The sequence below is a fragment of the Carlito syrichta genome, unplaced genomic scaffold (genome assembly GCF_000164805.1).
Source record: "Carlito syrichta isolate Samal-C Ts95f unplaced genomic scaffold, Tarsius_syrichta-2.0.1 Scaffold308875, whole genome shotgun sequence".
Classification (NCBI taxonomy): domain Eukaryota; kingdom Metazoa; phylum Chordata; class Mammalia; order Primates; family Tarsiidae; genus Carlito; species Carlito syrichta.
Genome location: NW_007252971.1, coordinates 231,134 through 247,991, shown reverse-complemented (window position 1 = coordinate 247,991; position 16,858 = coordinate 231,134). Strand labels below are relative to the sequence as shown.

Here is a 16,858-nt window from a genome sequence, read left to right as displayed (position 1 = left end):
GCCCAGCCCCCCCCCCCCCCCCCCCACGCTCCGCAACCCATCATTTTAGCCCACCCCCGCTTGGTCGCAGTAGGGGAGGCTGCGCTCACCTGGCGGCTGCGTGGGGGTCACGGGGGGCGCGGGAGGCCCCTGCAGTGGCTTGGTCAACATGGAGGAGGCGCTGCGCAGATTGAACGCGCTGAACCCGCTGAGCCCGCAGGGCGTGGACGCCCGGGGCAGCGCGGCCGGCGAGCCAGGGCTGGGGGGCGCCAGGATGGAAGGCAGGGAAACTGGTGGCCCGGAAGCGCCCGCAGACGGCGCAGCGTTAAGATTCGATGCGCGCGCCAGCCCCAACGCTACTGAGCTGGGGCACGCGCCTCCCGGGAGTCACCCTGGGCGACAGCCCCGCCCACCTGGCTTTGATCAATCCGGACGCGGCACCTGCTGTACCCCAGCCAATCGGAGGCAGACCTTATTTGCATACCACCCTCATCGTTTCGAGTGCTCTCTTATGCAAATACACGCCCGGTTCTTCCGAGGAGGCGGGGCCTACATGTAAATGAGGGGCTCGAGGTGGTGTGCACTGCAAGAGGAAACCGGTTCTGGAAATCCCTTTGCAGCAACCGTGTTTGTTTTTGTTGTTGTGCGGGGTTGTTGTTTGTAGTGGTGGTGGTGAGGTGTGTCCGTGTGTATAATATATATAGAACGTATATACATGCTTAAAAAATAGCTGCGCAGTCTCCTTTCCTAAGAAGTTGGTCTGCAGTCGCCGCTGCCTCGGCCTCTAGATTAGCAAAGATAGCGCCAGGCGGGGCTTCTAAGAATTGGAGTCTGTGGCTATCCAAGACCCTGTCTAGAAAGGTGCTTCTCACCCTTCACCAGAGTCCTCCAGGCGACCGTCAGCCTTCACCCTGATCACCCTGAGCAGGGCCCTAGTAACCCTCCTGACTACTGCCTTGGGGTATGCACCTAGTAACTAGTGGAAAGGCAGTGTTTCCCATGCCTGGAGGCAGCTGCCTTTGGAATGTTGTTTGGAGCCATTAACCAAGACAGACCTGACTAGCTTAGGTCCAGAATCTAGAACAACGGGGTGAGGTTATGGCGTGGGGGACGCGAGTCAGTCAGAGTGATAGTGGCCTGGGGCTGCACTTCAGGTTGAAAGAGACAGGGACTGAGAGATCTGGTAGAGGCTACCCAGAGAAGTAGTAAAACCACCTCAAGACACAAATTTGTGAAAAATAGCCAGAGAAGGCCCATGCCCCAGGAAGACAAAGACACACAGAAATTCCATGAGACAGATACACAAATACATCCCATCAGACAAATTCACGGAAACTCATCCTAGATACACATGCAGACATACACTGTCACACTGTTACAGAAAGACAGGCACTCCAGATTCACACAGACCTCCATTGCCTTGTGATGACACTGAAACGTCCCATCAGATACACTGACAGAAACTGTCACACACACTGGCACCATTAGGCATGCACTGTCACAGCAAGACTTGCACTGTCCCAGAAATGAGACATAGAGTCTGTCACAGAAAGATACACAGATGCTCCAGAGACACACATGCACTGCTCTAAAGGCAAGACATGTACTGATGTGAGCCACAAAGGCTGTCACAAAAACAATATGGATAGACCTGATCACAGACACACATACACCATCAGACATGCAGCTTATCAATGAAACAAACCATCCAGAAATAGCTACCCAGAATCTGTCACAGGAACACAAACGGACATCCACCCCATCAGACAGAAACCACAGATGCACTGTCACAGACAGACCGACGCAGACATGCACGCATCTCGGATACAGACACAAACTGTCAGAGATAGGAGTCCCACACTTCTTCTCCAGCTGACACACCTGGAAACAAGCCCTCATCACACACATGACTGGAGACACTCTTTGAGATACATATGAAGACTTGGACTCAACAGTCACACATACAGACAACACCCCAAAAGCAAATGCATATATGTACTCTCTCTTATTCAATCTTATTAGGGGTTAACTGTAAGTCGGCCAGGTCTTGTTGAGGATGCAGATATCAGAGATACTCAGATAAATCAGGCACCAAAGCCCCTGCCCAGGAAGTTTATTTGCAATATAGTAATTGAGGATATTAGCAGACAGAAGTGAGAATGTTACTTCTCAGAAGGCGATCCTCTACATGTCTTGAAAGACAAAGGTGGTTGGTGACTCAGAAGAGGGAAAGGCAAAGTGCAGGGAAAGGCCAAGGAAACTGGACAGAGTAAGAGGTAGGCATGGGCCAAACGGTGCAGAAACTTCCACAACAGGCTAATGATACCCACTAACATTCGCACTCTCAGAACTTGCCAGGCAGTATGCCCAGTAGTACATTATGTTGACCATACACATTCTTTGTCAATGCCCACAAGCAGAGAACATGAAGTAGTAGACATCAATCACCTCTGCTGTATAGATGGGACACTTGAAACTTGAGAGTTTATGATTTAACCAAGGCCACGACAACTAGAAAATTCCAGGAAAGGTTTCAAATGAAGTCAACATACACACACTTGACCACTGGATTCCAGAAACACCTGGCAGACAGAGCCACTCAGCCAACCATACCCTCAAATGCACAGCCAGACACACACCCTTCCACAAGGACTCCATTACTGAGGCACAGCAAAAAAGACATGAGAAAACCTGGGGGACAGCCAGCCTTCTCTGCCTTGGCTTTACCCCCTAGGAAGGGCAGGGGACATGATCAAAAAATGATTTAGATATTTCCCACCTTCTAAAACGCAGTAGGGAAGGCCCCTCTGGTTACTTCCACTAAACTCATGTTGCTACAAGGCATCATTTGTGCCTTTTCCAAGTATTTCCTCATCAGATCATCACAAGGAAAGAGCAAACATTTACAGTGAGAGGCGGGCAGAGAAACTGGAATTCAGGCAGGAAGTTCAGTCTCTGCCCTCAAGCTCATATCCTCTGCTCCCATCACACCTCCAGGAAATACGGTAGGCAGGGATGGGAGCAGCAGGCAGACAGAGCTTTTCTGGTGATAATGGGTCCAGAAGGAGGTTTAATAAACAGTGAGTGAAACATGAACTCCAGGTCCCCAGACAGACCCTACCAGAGAACATTCAGACCTCAGAGGTCAAGCCAAGGCTTGTGTTGCCACTGCCTCCTCTGCCCAGAGCCCCGCCCACCTCCTGCCCCACACAGAACAGAGCTGCACAGGGAAACTGACATTTGGTTTTATTGTGCCAAGGACATTACAGATGGCGGATCTTGTCAACACCTGCAGGGTACGGGTGCCCCATCTGCCGAGGCTGCTCCCACTCCCTACAATCAAATCCTGGGTGGTGGCCATGATCCCCAAAGATGCCCCCCCCCACCCCAAGATTCCAAAGAGACTAGTGGTGGTGGTGGTGGAGGCAAAAGGAATGCAGCAAGGTCAGGGTCTCATTGTCCAAAGTCGGTCTGACACCTGCCAACCCCGTCCCCTGCGCCCCAGCTCACACCCTAAGCCCTCTGCCCACCTCCACGGAGCTAGAGGACAGAAGACAGCAATCCACATCTTTGTGCCCCTCCATGCCCTATGGCCTGCCTGTCCCCAAACCAGAGATGCCGCCTTCACAGAGCCAATGCTGTCGTCTATATCATTTTGATTGGTTGATTTTATAAGATAAAAGTACATTTTAATAAAGAAAAAATTCAACATTGAAGGCTCAGACATTCTTGGGGTACTGGAAAGGGAAAATTCCCACTTCTTCCTCCTACCTCCCTGGCATTGTTGTGGGGGGGGGGTTGGCAAGTTTTTCTGATCTCAGAAGGAATGGGGGGTAGGGAGACTTTGTTCTGTCTGAATGTTCTTTCCTCTGGAGCTGCCTGGCTGCCAGTTGGTCTGTCTCTGTGTGCCTCTTGCCTACCTTCGGCACCCTTGCCCGAGTCCCCTGTGGAATGCAGGGATGGTGCTGTGCGGGGGGGGCAACAGGGCACGTCAGCTGGCGGAGAGACAGGTGATGGTGGCAGCAATGAGAGGGAGCGCAGGGATGGGTCAGCCAGAGGGAAGTGGGGAGGAGGGAAAAGGGGAGAGCAGGAAGACTGGAAGGAGGCAAGAGGGAAGAAAGCCAAAGAAGGTAGGGTGGCACCGGAGGACAGGAGTGGTGGGGGTTGGGAGATGGTGTCCAGTCCCTGGGTCTCCATCAACTCTTGTCAGGGGGTGGGTCTCTGTGCACTTTGTTTTTCTTCATACTGTCTAGGTATTCCTGTTGGGACACTGCCAGCACCGATGCTAGGATCTCATCATCATCCCAGTCATTCAGACCTGCTGGGCAAGAGGAAGAGGAAAAGGATGATGGAGCACTCTCAAACTGCCTTCTCATCCCCCTTTGCTGATCTCCGGGGTGCTAGAGAAATCCCCTTTCTCTAAGAAGGCAGCTCCCCTAGGCCTTTGAAAGCCCACTTAGACTCCTTATGGGGCAAATCCTTGGGCCTGAGAAATCCTCTCCAATGCCTTTTACTTTTTTTTCTTGAGGAGATGGGCAGAGGCTCCACAAACCCCCTCTCAGGACTTGCCACTTCTTCCAGTCTCTCCCCAGCTCCCAGCTAGCCCTTCTCCCCAAGACAGAGGAGGCTTACCAAAGGCAGAGGGGGACATCTGCTGAATGAGGGCCCGGCACTCCAGAGCAGGATAGAGGGACACAAGGGGGGAAGTAGCCCGGTCGGCCCCTGCCGAGAACTGACTGCTTGTACCTGGGGCAGATGGACAGTCAGAAGTAGGGCGTAGGGCCCAGGGCTCAGGACCCAGGACCAAGGCAGTGCCTAACCCCTTTAGGCTTCCTGTGAGTGAGTCACTGACCTGGTGCACAGGGTGAAGGAGGTTTGGCAAGAGCTAAGACGGTGCCTGGGGAAGGCGGCTTGATGCCCAGCTCGGCATGCAGCTCAGGGTGCTCAGGTGATGAGGCTGAACTCCGCTGCCGTGGGGAACGGCTGGTCCACTCCTCCAGGCCACTGGAGGCTGCTGCTGTGGCTGAACTGCATGTGGCGCTAGCTTTCCGAGGCTGCAGTGAGGAAGGAAAAAGCAGTAAGAATCACCAATAGCCAGGACCCTCTGGTGCCCTACCCTTGAATGCTGGTTCCCTTCCTAGGATCCTGGCTATGATACAGCCTTCACATAAGTCACCATCATTCCCACTCACACAGTGGAACACAGGGCTCTGCAAAGGACAGAGGAGAAGTTCCCTGACTCCCCCTTATGCCACTATAGTCAATATGACAGGAAATCCTGTTACCTCTACCTTCAAAATAGATCCTGAATCCAACCTCTTCTCACCACCTCCAACTGTCAACACCATTATCACCAGTCACTTAGACTACTGCGGTAGTTTTCTTCTTGCTGGTCCCCTGCTGCTTCTTTCACCCCCTACACCCCATTGTACAACCAGCAGTCAAGGGGATCTTGCTAAGTCAGATCCCATCCTTTCCCTGCTCACAATTCTCCCATGGCTTCTGCCTCACTTAGAGTAAAAGTCAAAGTCCTTGCCACAGCCTACGAGCCCCTACCCAATCTGGCCCCACCACTCTGACTTCATCTACTACTACATTCTGTTCAGTCACAGTGGCCTCCCTCCAGGCTGAGCCTGAATCACACCAGGTATGCTGGCCCTCTGCCTTCCTCTGTAACTTTCTCTCATCTCACCTTCTGTAAACTTTTACTCAAATCTCATCTGCTCTGAGGTCTATCCTGACCATGCTATTTAATTCTGTGAATTCCCATCCTCTCTCAGCCCTACTCAACCCTTTACCCTGGTTCTACATTTTCCATTCACAGTTCTTCACAACTAATTTATTCATTATGTTTATTATTTATTTCACTCTGCAAAAATGTGGGCGCCACAAGGACAGGAGTCTTGGCCTGCTGGGCTCACCTATGTATCCCCATATACTGGAGAACAGTGCCTTGCACAGCCTGTAATAAGTTTTTCTTGAGCAAATTATTCAGTTCTTGCCAATCTACAATCACTCCAAACTCGTTGTGATTCTTCAGATGCCTGTCTGCCCTGTTCCCTCCCTTCCTGAACAATTCCACCTTCCTCTGTGAAGACTGACCAAAGTCCCTACTCTCCACTGGTCTCCCAGCCAGGGTCAAGGACCCCACCAAGGAGTCTGTCTATCTTAACAGATGGGATCATTGAGGGCAGAAAAGGCTGAACCTGATTTTACAAGCTTAGCACAAAGCCTGGCATACAAGAGCATTCAACAAAAGCTTATGTCTCTGCAGTTACCCATTGCTCATGTCACCAGCAGCAGTGGCTGCCTTCCCTCACTCCTTAAGCCCTTGTTCTGCACAAGTACCAAAAGTTCTAAGGCACAATGCCAAAACTAAGGCCAAGATGAGTTACAGATAGGGCTGGGTGCCTCTTTCCCTCCCAGATGTCAAAACTGCTTAATTTTTTTCTGCCTGTTTAGAGGCAAAGCATGGGAAGTAATGGGTTCTTGGCCAGGCCAGTGACAGAGCCCATGACGCACCTGGCTGGGGCCGCGGACCTGGCGGGCCTGTTTCTCCTGATCCCGCAGCCACTGCAGGTAGGATTCCCGAGCCACCTGTTCCTCAATGGCCTCATTGGTGGCCTCCCAATCTGTGGCCCGTTTCTTGTCTTCTAGCATCTGCTGTTCAATCCATGACTCCTCTGATGTTTTAATGGCATTCTTCATCAGGGACTGCTCCGCAAACTGCAAGGAGGGAGAGGAACAAGGATGTGCAATGACACGCTGAACCTGGCCAAGAACCAGAACCAACTCAGGGACATAGGCCCACAGGACTCAGAGAAAAGGAGAGAGGAAGTCAAGCACTCTCATAAAGCAACCCTTGGCAGACTGCCTTTATCAGGGACTCGGAAAAGTAGGCTTGGGTTGTAGGACCAGTCATTCAGAACCCTATGCTCAAAAGACTTGACTTCAACCCCAAGAAGCCTCAACTGAAGAACTAAGTCTGGGGTAACCAAATGCCCTCCAGCCTGCGCCTTAATTTAAAGAAACCCCATCATCAGTGATGACTCATAATGCTGAGGCCTTCCTCACGTATAGCCAGAGGGGACGAAGAGAAAAGATCACCCAAGAAGTTAGCTGTATGTGCACAGGGTAGAAGGGGTACTCAACATGTTAAGGGGCTGAGGGAAGCCATGTGGATGTGTAGCAACACAGTGTGAGGTGCTATGAATTGTAGGACACTGAATAAGAGTACTGTTTGTCAGGCTGTGAGAGCCAACAGCATTTTTTTTTTTTTGAGTTGGAGTCTCACTCTGTTGCCCAGGCTGAAGTGCGGTGGCACACTCACGGTTTGCCAGTGTCCACCTGCTGGGCTCGAATCCTTCCAAGTTGCCAGAACTACAGGCGTGTGCTACCACGCCTGGCTAATTTTTAAAATTTATTTGTTGTAGAGACAAAGTCTCACCAAGATGCCTGGACTGGCCAACAGCATTTTAAAATATAAAATAATACAAAATAAAAGAGTATATCCTAGGGAATATGTATTAATACTGTTTCACAAAGCTTTAGTTAACATTAATGCATATATACACACTACACATAAATGCATGTGTGCTAAATGACATAAAATTTCATTTTTTTTACTGTGAATAATAAAAAAGTATATAAAACTGTTAGAACAAGTCAATTAAAAATAGGCAAAAATTACAAACACACTCTATGTATTTTTTCTATTCTCAGGCAACAACAACCACACAGAAGAATTGTGACCAAATGTGTAAGAATGTTTTCCCACAAACCAAGCAGTGAACACCAGCTGGGTGTCCTCAAATCCAATTCAATTGTCCAATGCTATTTACCTGGGAATAGCCTCAGATCCCACAAGTTGAGAGCTCAGTCCCATGACTCCCCTCCCCCACTTCAGACACCAATCGTTTCAAGTCTGGGCCTCCAGAATTTCTGACAGCTGGTTATAAATGGGGGTTCCCATGACCCCCCATTTTTGAGGTTTGATTAATTTGCTAGAGTTCAAATCAAGAACTCAGGAAACACATTTCCTAGTTTATTATGAAAGACATTACAAAGGAAAGAAACAGATGAAGAGATGCACAGAATGAGGTATGGGGGAAGGGACGCAGAGCTTCTATGCCCTCCTTGGGGCACCACCCTCCAGGAACCCCCACGTGTGCAGCTCCGGAAGCTCCCAGAGCCTCATCCTTTTGGATTTTAATGAGAGCTTCATTACATAGGCATTGTTGGCCACAGGTGACCAACTTAAATCTTTAGCCCCTCTCCCCTTCCCAGAGGTTGGAGGATGGGCTGGAAATCCCAACCGTCAAATCCTGCTGTGATGTTTCTGGTGACCAGCCCCCATCCTAAAGCTACCTAGGGGCTGCCAGCCAGCAGTCAACTCATTACCATACAAAAAGACATCACCTTGGAGTTTCTAAGGATTTTAGGAACTGTATGCCAGGAAGTCACACACACAATTCACCAAAGAAGACATACAGATGGTAAATAAGCATATGAAAAGATGCTCAACAGCATTTGCCATTAGGCAATTGCAAATTAAAATAATGAAATACCACCATGCATCTAACAGAATGGCTGAAATTCAACACACTATCAATATCAATTGCTGGTAATAATGCTGAGCCATAGGAACTTCCCATTCATTATAATGGTAATGCAAATGGTAAAACTATGGAAAACTGGTAGATTCTTACAAATAAAAACATAGTCTTACAAACACAATCCAGCAGTCTTGCTCCTAGATATTTACCCAACTGATCTAAAAATGATGCCAACACAAAAACCTGCATACAGAAGCTTATAGAAGCTTTATTCATATCATCAAAACCTGGAAGCAACCAAGAATGTCTTTCAATAGGTGAATGATTAAACAAACTATGGTACTTCCATAAATGAATATCAAGTTTATAAGAAATAAATGAGCTAATGAGCCATGAAAAGGTATGGAGATACGTAATACTACTAACTGAAAGAAGCAGTTTGTCACACTGATCATTTTAATCTCAGGTGAAAAAAGAAACAAAACATGGAACAAAAAGAAGTTTTAAAGGCTACATATGTATGATTTCAATTATATGACACTCTGAAAAAGGTAAAACCAGAGACAAAAGACCAGTGGCTGCAGGAGGAGGAGAAAGGGAAAGGACAAGGAACTTAAAAGTGATAAAAGTATTATCAGAGACAATCTCCAGAGTGATGGTCACCTAAGCTCTACCCTCTTTAGCATATTGATCATCATGAGGGGATATCAGGTGTATTGTAAAGAGTTAAAGTGTGATTTCTTTCGGCCATGCCAACTCTGGCATGTCTGTTTCTTTTCTCCCTTCTGTCTCTAATAAACTTTGTTTGAAAACTTTGAGCTGGGCACAATGGCTCATAATGACCACAATGGCTTACAAGAACTTTGGGAGGTGGAGGCGAGACGATTGCGTGAGCCCATGGGCTTGAGACCAGCCTGGGCTACATGGTGAGACCTCATCTCTACAATAAAAAAAAAAAAATTAGCCAGGTGTGGTGGCATGCGCCTGTAGTCCCAGCTACTTGAAAGGCTGAAGCAGAAGGATCACCTGAGCCCATCACGTGGAGGCTGCGGTGGCCATAAGCATGCCACTGCACTCCAGCCTGGGCGACAGAGTGAGACTCCAATTCAAAAAAAAAAGGAAAAAAAAAAAACTTTGCTGGCCACTCTAAAATTCATTTTAGAAAGGAACCAAAGAATCTACAAGTTTTGCACCACAGCCCACCCGGCATCAGAATGATACCATAATGGTGGATACCTAATATTGTGCATTAGTCAAAACCCACAGAATATATAATACCAAGAGTGGATCTTAATGCATGCTAATTTTTTGAAAAGACCAATTAGGAGGCCAGGAATCCCAAGGTAGAAGGTAGAATGTGACTAAAGAATCTAAATATATTACAAATGTATGAAGCGATTTCACTAAAGCGCTTAGGGTGAAAAATTGGTGACCTGAGTCACTTTCGAAAAGGAATCTGTGATATCACAGGCATAAGAAATCACACATAGCATTGTGCTCTAGTTGATGAAGTTGTTTTCCATGCAGGTATAGGTGAACAAATCTGTTACTGTTATACATGCATATGAAGTGAGCAGTTATGTAAATGGATGGTGGGAGCCGGTTTTCTCAGTTGGAGTGGGAATTTACATATGAACAAGGGGAGGCAGCCAGAAGGATGCAAGTAGTAATGGATTTGAGTTGGAGACATCAGTAAGAACTCATGTTTAGTTTAATACAGATACAGATGGTTACACATAGAAATATTTATATAACCGGCTCGGTGGCTCAGCCTGTAATCCCACGCCTTTGGGAGGGTGAGGTGAGTGGATTGCCTGAGCCCGCGGGTTCGAGACCCGCCTGAGCAGCGAGACCGCATCTCTACAATAAATAAAAAAAAATCAGCCGGGCATGGTAGTGCATGCCTGTAATTCCGGCTACTTGGAAGGCTGAGGCGGAAGGATCGCCAGAGCCCAGCAGGTCGAGGCTGCGGTGGCTGGGAGCGGCCACTGCACTCCAGTCTGGGCGACAAAGTGAGACTCCAACTCAAAAAAAAAAAAAAAAAGAAATATTTATATATATGTACACATAATACAAGCTAGCATACACACATATATTTCCTTGCTCTGTCAGCTGAGAGGGCCTAGAAGCAAAGACAATCTGGTAGCAAAGAGCACACTCAGTACCTAGATTTTGGTTTCTAATAACATTCTCTAATGAAATGATTGATTCTAGGACTGGAATAGAAAATATACAAGATGAATCCGGAGTACCTTGTAGTACCAGAAAGTAAGGTAGTGCTTAAACAAAAATGGAAGAGGCCAAGCATGGTGGCTCATGCCTATAATCCCAGTGCTTTGGGAAGTCGAGGCAGGAGGATCACTTGAGACCAGGAATTTGAGACTAGCCAGGGCAACATAGTGAGACCCCCTTCTCTACAAAAAACAGAAAAATTAGCCAGGTGTGGTGACATATGCTTAGTCCCTGCTACTCTAGAGGCTGAGGTGGGAGGATCACTTGAGCCTAGGAGTTCAAGGCTGCAGTGATCTACAGTTGCGTTACAGCACTCCAGTCTGGGTAACTGAGTGAGACCTCATCTCTACCAAAAAAAAAAAAAAAAAAAGGAACAACTTGAGCAACAAAATAATTAACAGCAGTCTTGGATTATAACCCAAAATATAAAATAAATACCCTAAAGTCCATACTGATATGAATAAATTAATAAATGAAGAAGAGGCAGAATTTTCTTGCAGAAGGATTCTAAATAATTTACAAAGATACTATGCCCACAAGGAGATGGAGCATAACCCCCATTTCTTAGGTATGAGCTGTGCATAGTGATTTTCTTCCAAATAGTACAGTATGGAAAAGGTAGGAAAGAGTAACTACAGAGGAGACACACGACAAATGTTACTTCTGCCAGATGACCAAGGACAACATCAACAGTCATAAATCACATTCACAGGATATACCCTTGATATGATGTAATGAGAATAGCACTTTACCTCTGTGATCTTCCTCCCTAAAACCCGTAACCCCCAGCCTAACAAGAAAAACATCAAATTCCAAGAGAAGCTTCCTACAATATATTTATTTGATCAGTATTCCTTAAAACTGTCAAGGTCATCAAAACAAGCAAACTGTGAGAAACTGTCACAGACAAAGGAGTCTAAGGAGGTATGAAGACTTCGGTTAGTAACAATGTATGAATGCTGGTTCACACACTGTAATAAATGTACCAAAGTTATTTGAGATGTTACTAACAGCAAAACTGTGCAAGGGGCAGAGGGATATATGGGAATTCTGCACTATCTCAACTGCCCTGTAAATCTAAAACTGCTCTAAACAATTAAGCCTATTAATTTTAAAAATGTAAAACATTCAACTTTTAAAGAAAGAAAAAAGAAAATGAGTGACCAAACCAGGACAAGTCATGAATGAATCTTTTTTTTTTTTTGAGTTGGAGTCTCACTCTGTCACCCAGACTGGAGTGCAGTGGCCGCTCCCAGCCACCACAGCCTTGACCTGCTGGGCTCCGGCGACCCTTCCGCCTCAGCCTTCCAAGTAGCTGGAACTACAGGCGCGCACTACCACGCTCAGCTAATTTTTTGATTTATTGTAGAGATGAGGTCTCGCCAAGTTGCCCAGGCGGGTCTTGAACCTGCGGGCTCAGGCAATCCACTCACCTCAGCCTCCCAAAGCGCGGGATTACAGGCTGAGCCACCAAGCCTGGCATGAATGAATCTTAAATGCACAGTGTTAAGTAGAAAAAAAGCCAGTCTGAAAAAGCTGCATACTGCATTGAATTCAATTGTATGAGAGGCTAGAAAAGCAAAACTAGTCAGTAAACAGATCAAAAACAAAAACAAGGAAATTCTAAGAAACTGTCATAGCCAACAGGAGACAAAGGGTTCATGACAACTAAATGTACTATGGGATCCTGGATGGGATCCCGGCACAGATAAAGGTCGTTAGGGGAAAAAAAATGAGGTAATCTGAATAAAATATGGTCTTCAGTTAATAATAGGTCAATATTGGTTCATTAATTATGACAAATGAACTACGCTAATACATTAATCATAGTGGGGCATATAGGAACTCTCTATCTTTGTAAAAGTTCTGTAAATCTAGAGCTGTTCTTAAAAGTTTCTAAAAGTTTACTTTAAAAGTTTATTTTAAAACAAAACAAGGCCAGGTGCAGTGGCTCACGCCTATATTCCCAGAACTTTGGGAGGCCGAGGTGAGAGGATTGCTTGAGCCCACGGGTATGAGACCAGCCTGGGCAACTTAACGAGACTTCATCTCTACAATAAATAAAAAAATTAACCAGGCGTGGTGGCATGTGCCTATAGTTCCAGCTACTTGGAAGGCTGAGGCGGAAGGATCACCTGTGCCTAGAAAGTCGAGACTGTGGTGGCTGTGAGTGTGCCACTGCACTCCACGCTGGGCAACAGAGTGAGACTCCAACTCAAAACAAACCAACACCACTATGTTGAAGGGTATGTTGGTGTCTGGCTATGTGTTTCCTAAAATGAAGGAGCACTTTTTATATGTAGAAGTCAAACCTGGATAGAAGATATTAAATCCCCAGCAGGTAACTATTTATAAGAGACAATCTAACAGTGTTTGCTGGGAAAATGCACTGCCACCTTCTGAACACCTACCAGGTCTGAGACCCAGTGGGAAGTGCTTTCTGAATAAGCCAATCTGCTAGCCCAGAGTACTTGTACAACCTACCCATGTTCCCACAACCAGTAAGCAGTGGCACCAGGTCTGCACGCCAAGTCTCTGTGACCGCAGCTGCCTATAACCACTATGAACTTGGGAGGAAGATACATGGCAAGACACCCAGACCAAGCCCTGGCTCACAATTCCCAAACAGGACTCCATATCCTAAAATGTCATCCCTCAACAGTCACAAAAGATGGGTGAGTCAGCTCACAGGCAAACCAACCAAGGCAGGAGCCCCACTGAGAGATCACCTAAGGTTAATTTCCTAACTTTACAGAAGTGAGACTTCAGGTGAGGTCCAGAGACACAGGGCATTTTTGTGGATTGGGGGCAGAACTGAAACTCTATCAGAGGTTTCTGACCTCTGTATCTAGCAGCCATCATGGGCACAGGGACCCACTCACCCCTGGTTTGAATGATGGCAGGCCCAGCCCCACACCAATGGTAGCCTTGTTAGGATTCACCACTGAATTATAGTGGATATTCCGATGGTAGCTGACTCGGATGGGTTCATCTTCATTTTGATGTATCCCATGGAATGTGTTGATGGGTTCTGCAGAGAAAGAGAAGGAGGGAGCATCCACAACAGGCTGGGTAGGGCAGGCTTGGAATATATGCCACCAGTCCCTCAACTACCCACTGCAGAAGTACCTGTGCTGTATTGGTACACCTCCACAGGACGGTTGTACATCTCCGCCATGGCCTGCATTTCAATGTGGTTGCCATGGCAGTTGTTTTTCCGCTTCCGGTTAATGTAGGTGGTGAAGTCCTCTGTGACATAGTTGGAGAAGTAATCAGCATTCTTCATCTGCAGAACAGATTGGAAGGTCAAGGTCTGTGCAGAGAGGAGATCCTCCCACCCTTCTCCTGCCCCAAAACCTCCCCAAGGTCTCACCAGATAGTCCATGCAGTGCTTTCGCACAACCTCATGCATATCCTGGTCTCCATACACCTGGTCAGCTGTGGGAACAAAAGAAAGGAGAGGCTGGGGTCAGAGCTGCCAGACTTCTGAGTCACAAAACATCCTTGTGGAGGAGAAAATGGGGGGGGGGGGTCAGAGAAACTCTCTTCCCCACCCCATTCTTGCCCTTGTAGGTGGAATGAGGTCATGGAAAAAGAGGCAAGCAGGGAAAGACTTGAAGAACAAGACAGTGCAGGTGAGAAGAACACAACCACAGGCTTCTTGGGCATATGACTTTGGGACATGCCTGGTCACTCAGATAAATCAACCAACAATCTAAGTTCCATTAAGTGGTCTCAAGCACCAAATTGGTTATACACACCCTCCTCACTTCCATATGAGGAAACTGAGGTTCTGGAGAGTTTGTAGCTTGCCCAAGATCACAGTCTATGATAGAGTCAACTCTGGAATTCCATTTTTCCAACTCCTAGGAGTCAGCATGGCCTTTGTAGATTAAAAAAGAAAAAGGAAAACAAAACTTGGCTCTAAGACCAGTTTGCCAGATACTAGTGAGGTAAGTAACCAGAAGCAAGTGACCCAAGTATTCTGAGCCTCATATGCCTCATTTAAAAAATAGGAACAAGCCGGGCTCGGTGGCTCAGCCTGTAATCCCGTGCCTTTGGGAGGCTGAGGTGAGTGGATTGCCTGAGCCCACGGGTTCGAGACCCGCCTGGGCAGGCGAGACCTCATCTCTACAATAAAATCAAAAAATTAGCCAGGCGTGGTAGCGCGCGCCTGTCATTCCGGCTACTTGGAAGGCTGAGGCGGAAGGATCGCCGGAGCCCAGCAGGTCGAGGCTGCGGTGGCCGGGAGTGGCCACCGCATTCCAGTCTGGGCGACAGAGTGAGACTCCAACTCAAAAACAAACATCCAAGATGGATTAACAACCTGGAAGACCTTTTGTGGGGATTAAATGAGATAATGGGTATAAAGTGAGTACCACTGGGCTTGGGACAGAGTAGTCACTGAGTAAATCAGAGTCTCCACAAAGAGGCCTGAATGTGTGGTTCTATGAAGGTGACAGAGGTAAGTAAAATACTGCTCCTACCTTCACTAGCACACAGTCTAGTAAAATAGATAAGACACACACGCAACTAACTTCAGCTTAACTCAGGAAGGGCAGCCTGTGGTCCAAATGGTCCAGGTGTCATGGGCAAACTAAGGCAAGAAAGAACCAGGTTCCCTCAGCTTCCCTTGAGGTTCTTCACATATGTTGTTCCCTCTCTTCAGGATGCTCATTCCATCCTCTTCACCTGCATACTTCTCAAACACCAACATGCTATCTTTAATACAGTTTTCCACCCTCCAGGACACCTCTACCACCAGATTTATCAAATGGTGCAAAGACAAATTTTTGGCCAGGTCACACTAGGCTTCCACTGAAGGAAGAGGGCAGTTCACAGCTAAGTCCACACCCAGTTCAGGGCCTGATAAAGTAAAGGAAATCAGGAAAACTTTGCTGAGCAGATGGATAACCTGGGGAAGCCAGGGAGCACCTCTCCTTGTGGAGAAATTAAAGTGGGCTTGAAGCTAAGCACAGTGGCTTGCATCTGTAATCCCAGCAATTTAAGAGGCTGAGGCGGGAGGACAGTTTGAGACCAGTAGTTCCATACTAGCCTGGATAACGTAGCAAGACCTCATTTCTTTTGCTGACTCTTCAGGACTAGGTTAAAAAAAATCTTGTCTCTTAAAACACACACACACACACACACACATGCTTAAAGATTAGGCAAATCTGATTTCCACCGGTTAAGACAAAGAGGGAATTTCCCTTTGTTTTCCCAGAGGACCACTGCTCTGATAACATCTCCCTGGGACACGGGAGCAGGGTCAGGTCATGCAGGGAACATGCCAGAATTCTTCCACGACCATCAGTCTATCCCTCTGAAGAACTGTCAGAAAAACGCCTCTGCTGCTTTCCCCTTCTCTCCCTGGAGGGTTCTGAGAGATAAGAAAGGCTGCTCTGATAGAGAAATGAGGCCCATCTCTATCTCAAGCCTTCTTGGAGGTGAAGAGACCTGAGGGGTGAGGGGGGTGTGGGAGTTGTGAAGGTGGGAAGGGGTAGCCCCTTCACCGATGTAAACAAGGATGTGGGTTCTGTGGCCACACACTCCTCCACAACCCCCAGCGGCACTTCCAGCAAGTCACATGTCCTGCGCACAAGCTGGGGGCCCCCTGCTGCTGCCTTTCTTAGAAGCCAGGACCACAAAGCCTGCACAATAGAGCTGCTTGAGGAGCTATTTCTGTAGGCTGAGCTTGGGGTGCCAGGAGGCAGTACAGCAGGCAGCTGCAGTAAACAGGAACTGAGATGGGAGTAAAGGGGTTAAACAGGAGTCATCCTGCCAGGCTCAGCGAGACAGGCTGAGGTGTTGAAGAAAACCCATCACCTACGGAAGGTTCAAATGTCATTTCCAAGCCTGGGAGCTCTGTCTACAAGAGCCAGATGCTAGATGCAGGAAAATGGGGGAAAGAGGGAAGACTACCGGACAGGGAAGGGAGCTGGGGGAGAATCCCTTGAGGATTCCCTTTCCCTGCCACAGACCCCTTTGACTTTCAGAAAGGCTCTGCTGCCTCCTAGCTGTAAGGCAATGAACAAGGCCTTTTTAACCTCTCCGGGCCAAAATGTCCTCATTCACAAAGTGGGGTCAGTAAC

General features: G+C 47.5%; 2 protein-coding genes across 9 annotated transcripts in view; both read right to left on the bottom strand.

The window, feature by feature from the left end:
* The window catches only part of PIM2 (Pim-2 proto-oncogene, serine/threonine kinase), a 5,211-nt gene extending 4,677 nt beyond the window's left edge, over positions 1-534 (bottom strand). The window contains 1 exon segment of the mRNA XM_008066304.2: positions 90-534. Coding sequence (XP_008064495.1) covers positions 90-150 — 61 coding nt within the window. The 5' untranslated portion in view covers positions 151-534.
* A 2,674-nt stretch (positions 535-3,208) lies between these two features.
* The window catches only part of OTUD5 (OTU deubiquitinase 5), a 30,612-nt gene continuing 16,962 nt past the window's right edge, over positions 3,209-16,858 (bottom strand). For 3 of the 8 annotated variants that reach the window (XM_021716705.1, XM_021716706.1, XM_008066303.2), the window contains 7 exons: positions 14,140-14,204; positions 13,896-14,052; positions 13,649-13,797; positions 6,502-6,705; positions 4,832-5,033; positions 4,612-4,725; positions 3,209-4,300 (listed from right to left, as the gene is read on the bottom strand). In XM_021716705.1, coding sequence (XP_021572380.1) covers positions 4,176-4,300; positions 4,612-4,725; positions 4,832-5,033; positions 6,502-6,705; positions 13,649-13,797; positions 13,896-14,052; positions 14,140-14,204 — 1,016 coding nt within the window. In that variant the 3' untranslated portion in view covers positions 3,209-4,175. Of the gene's footprint in view, positions 4,301-4,611; positions 4,726-4,827; positions 5,034-6,501; positions 6,706-13,648; positions 13,798-13,880; positions 14,053-14,139; positions 14,205-16,858 lie in introns of all 8 variants that reach the window. The other 5 variants (XM_021716709.1, XM_021716707.1, XM_021716708.1 and 2 more) reach the window with 5 other exon arrangements.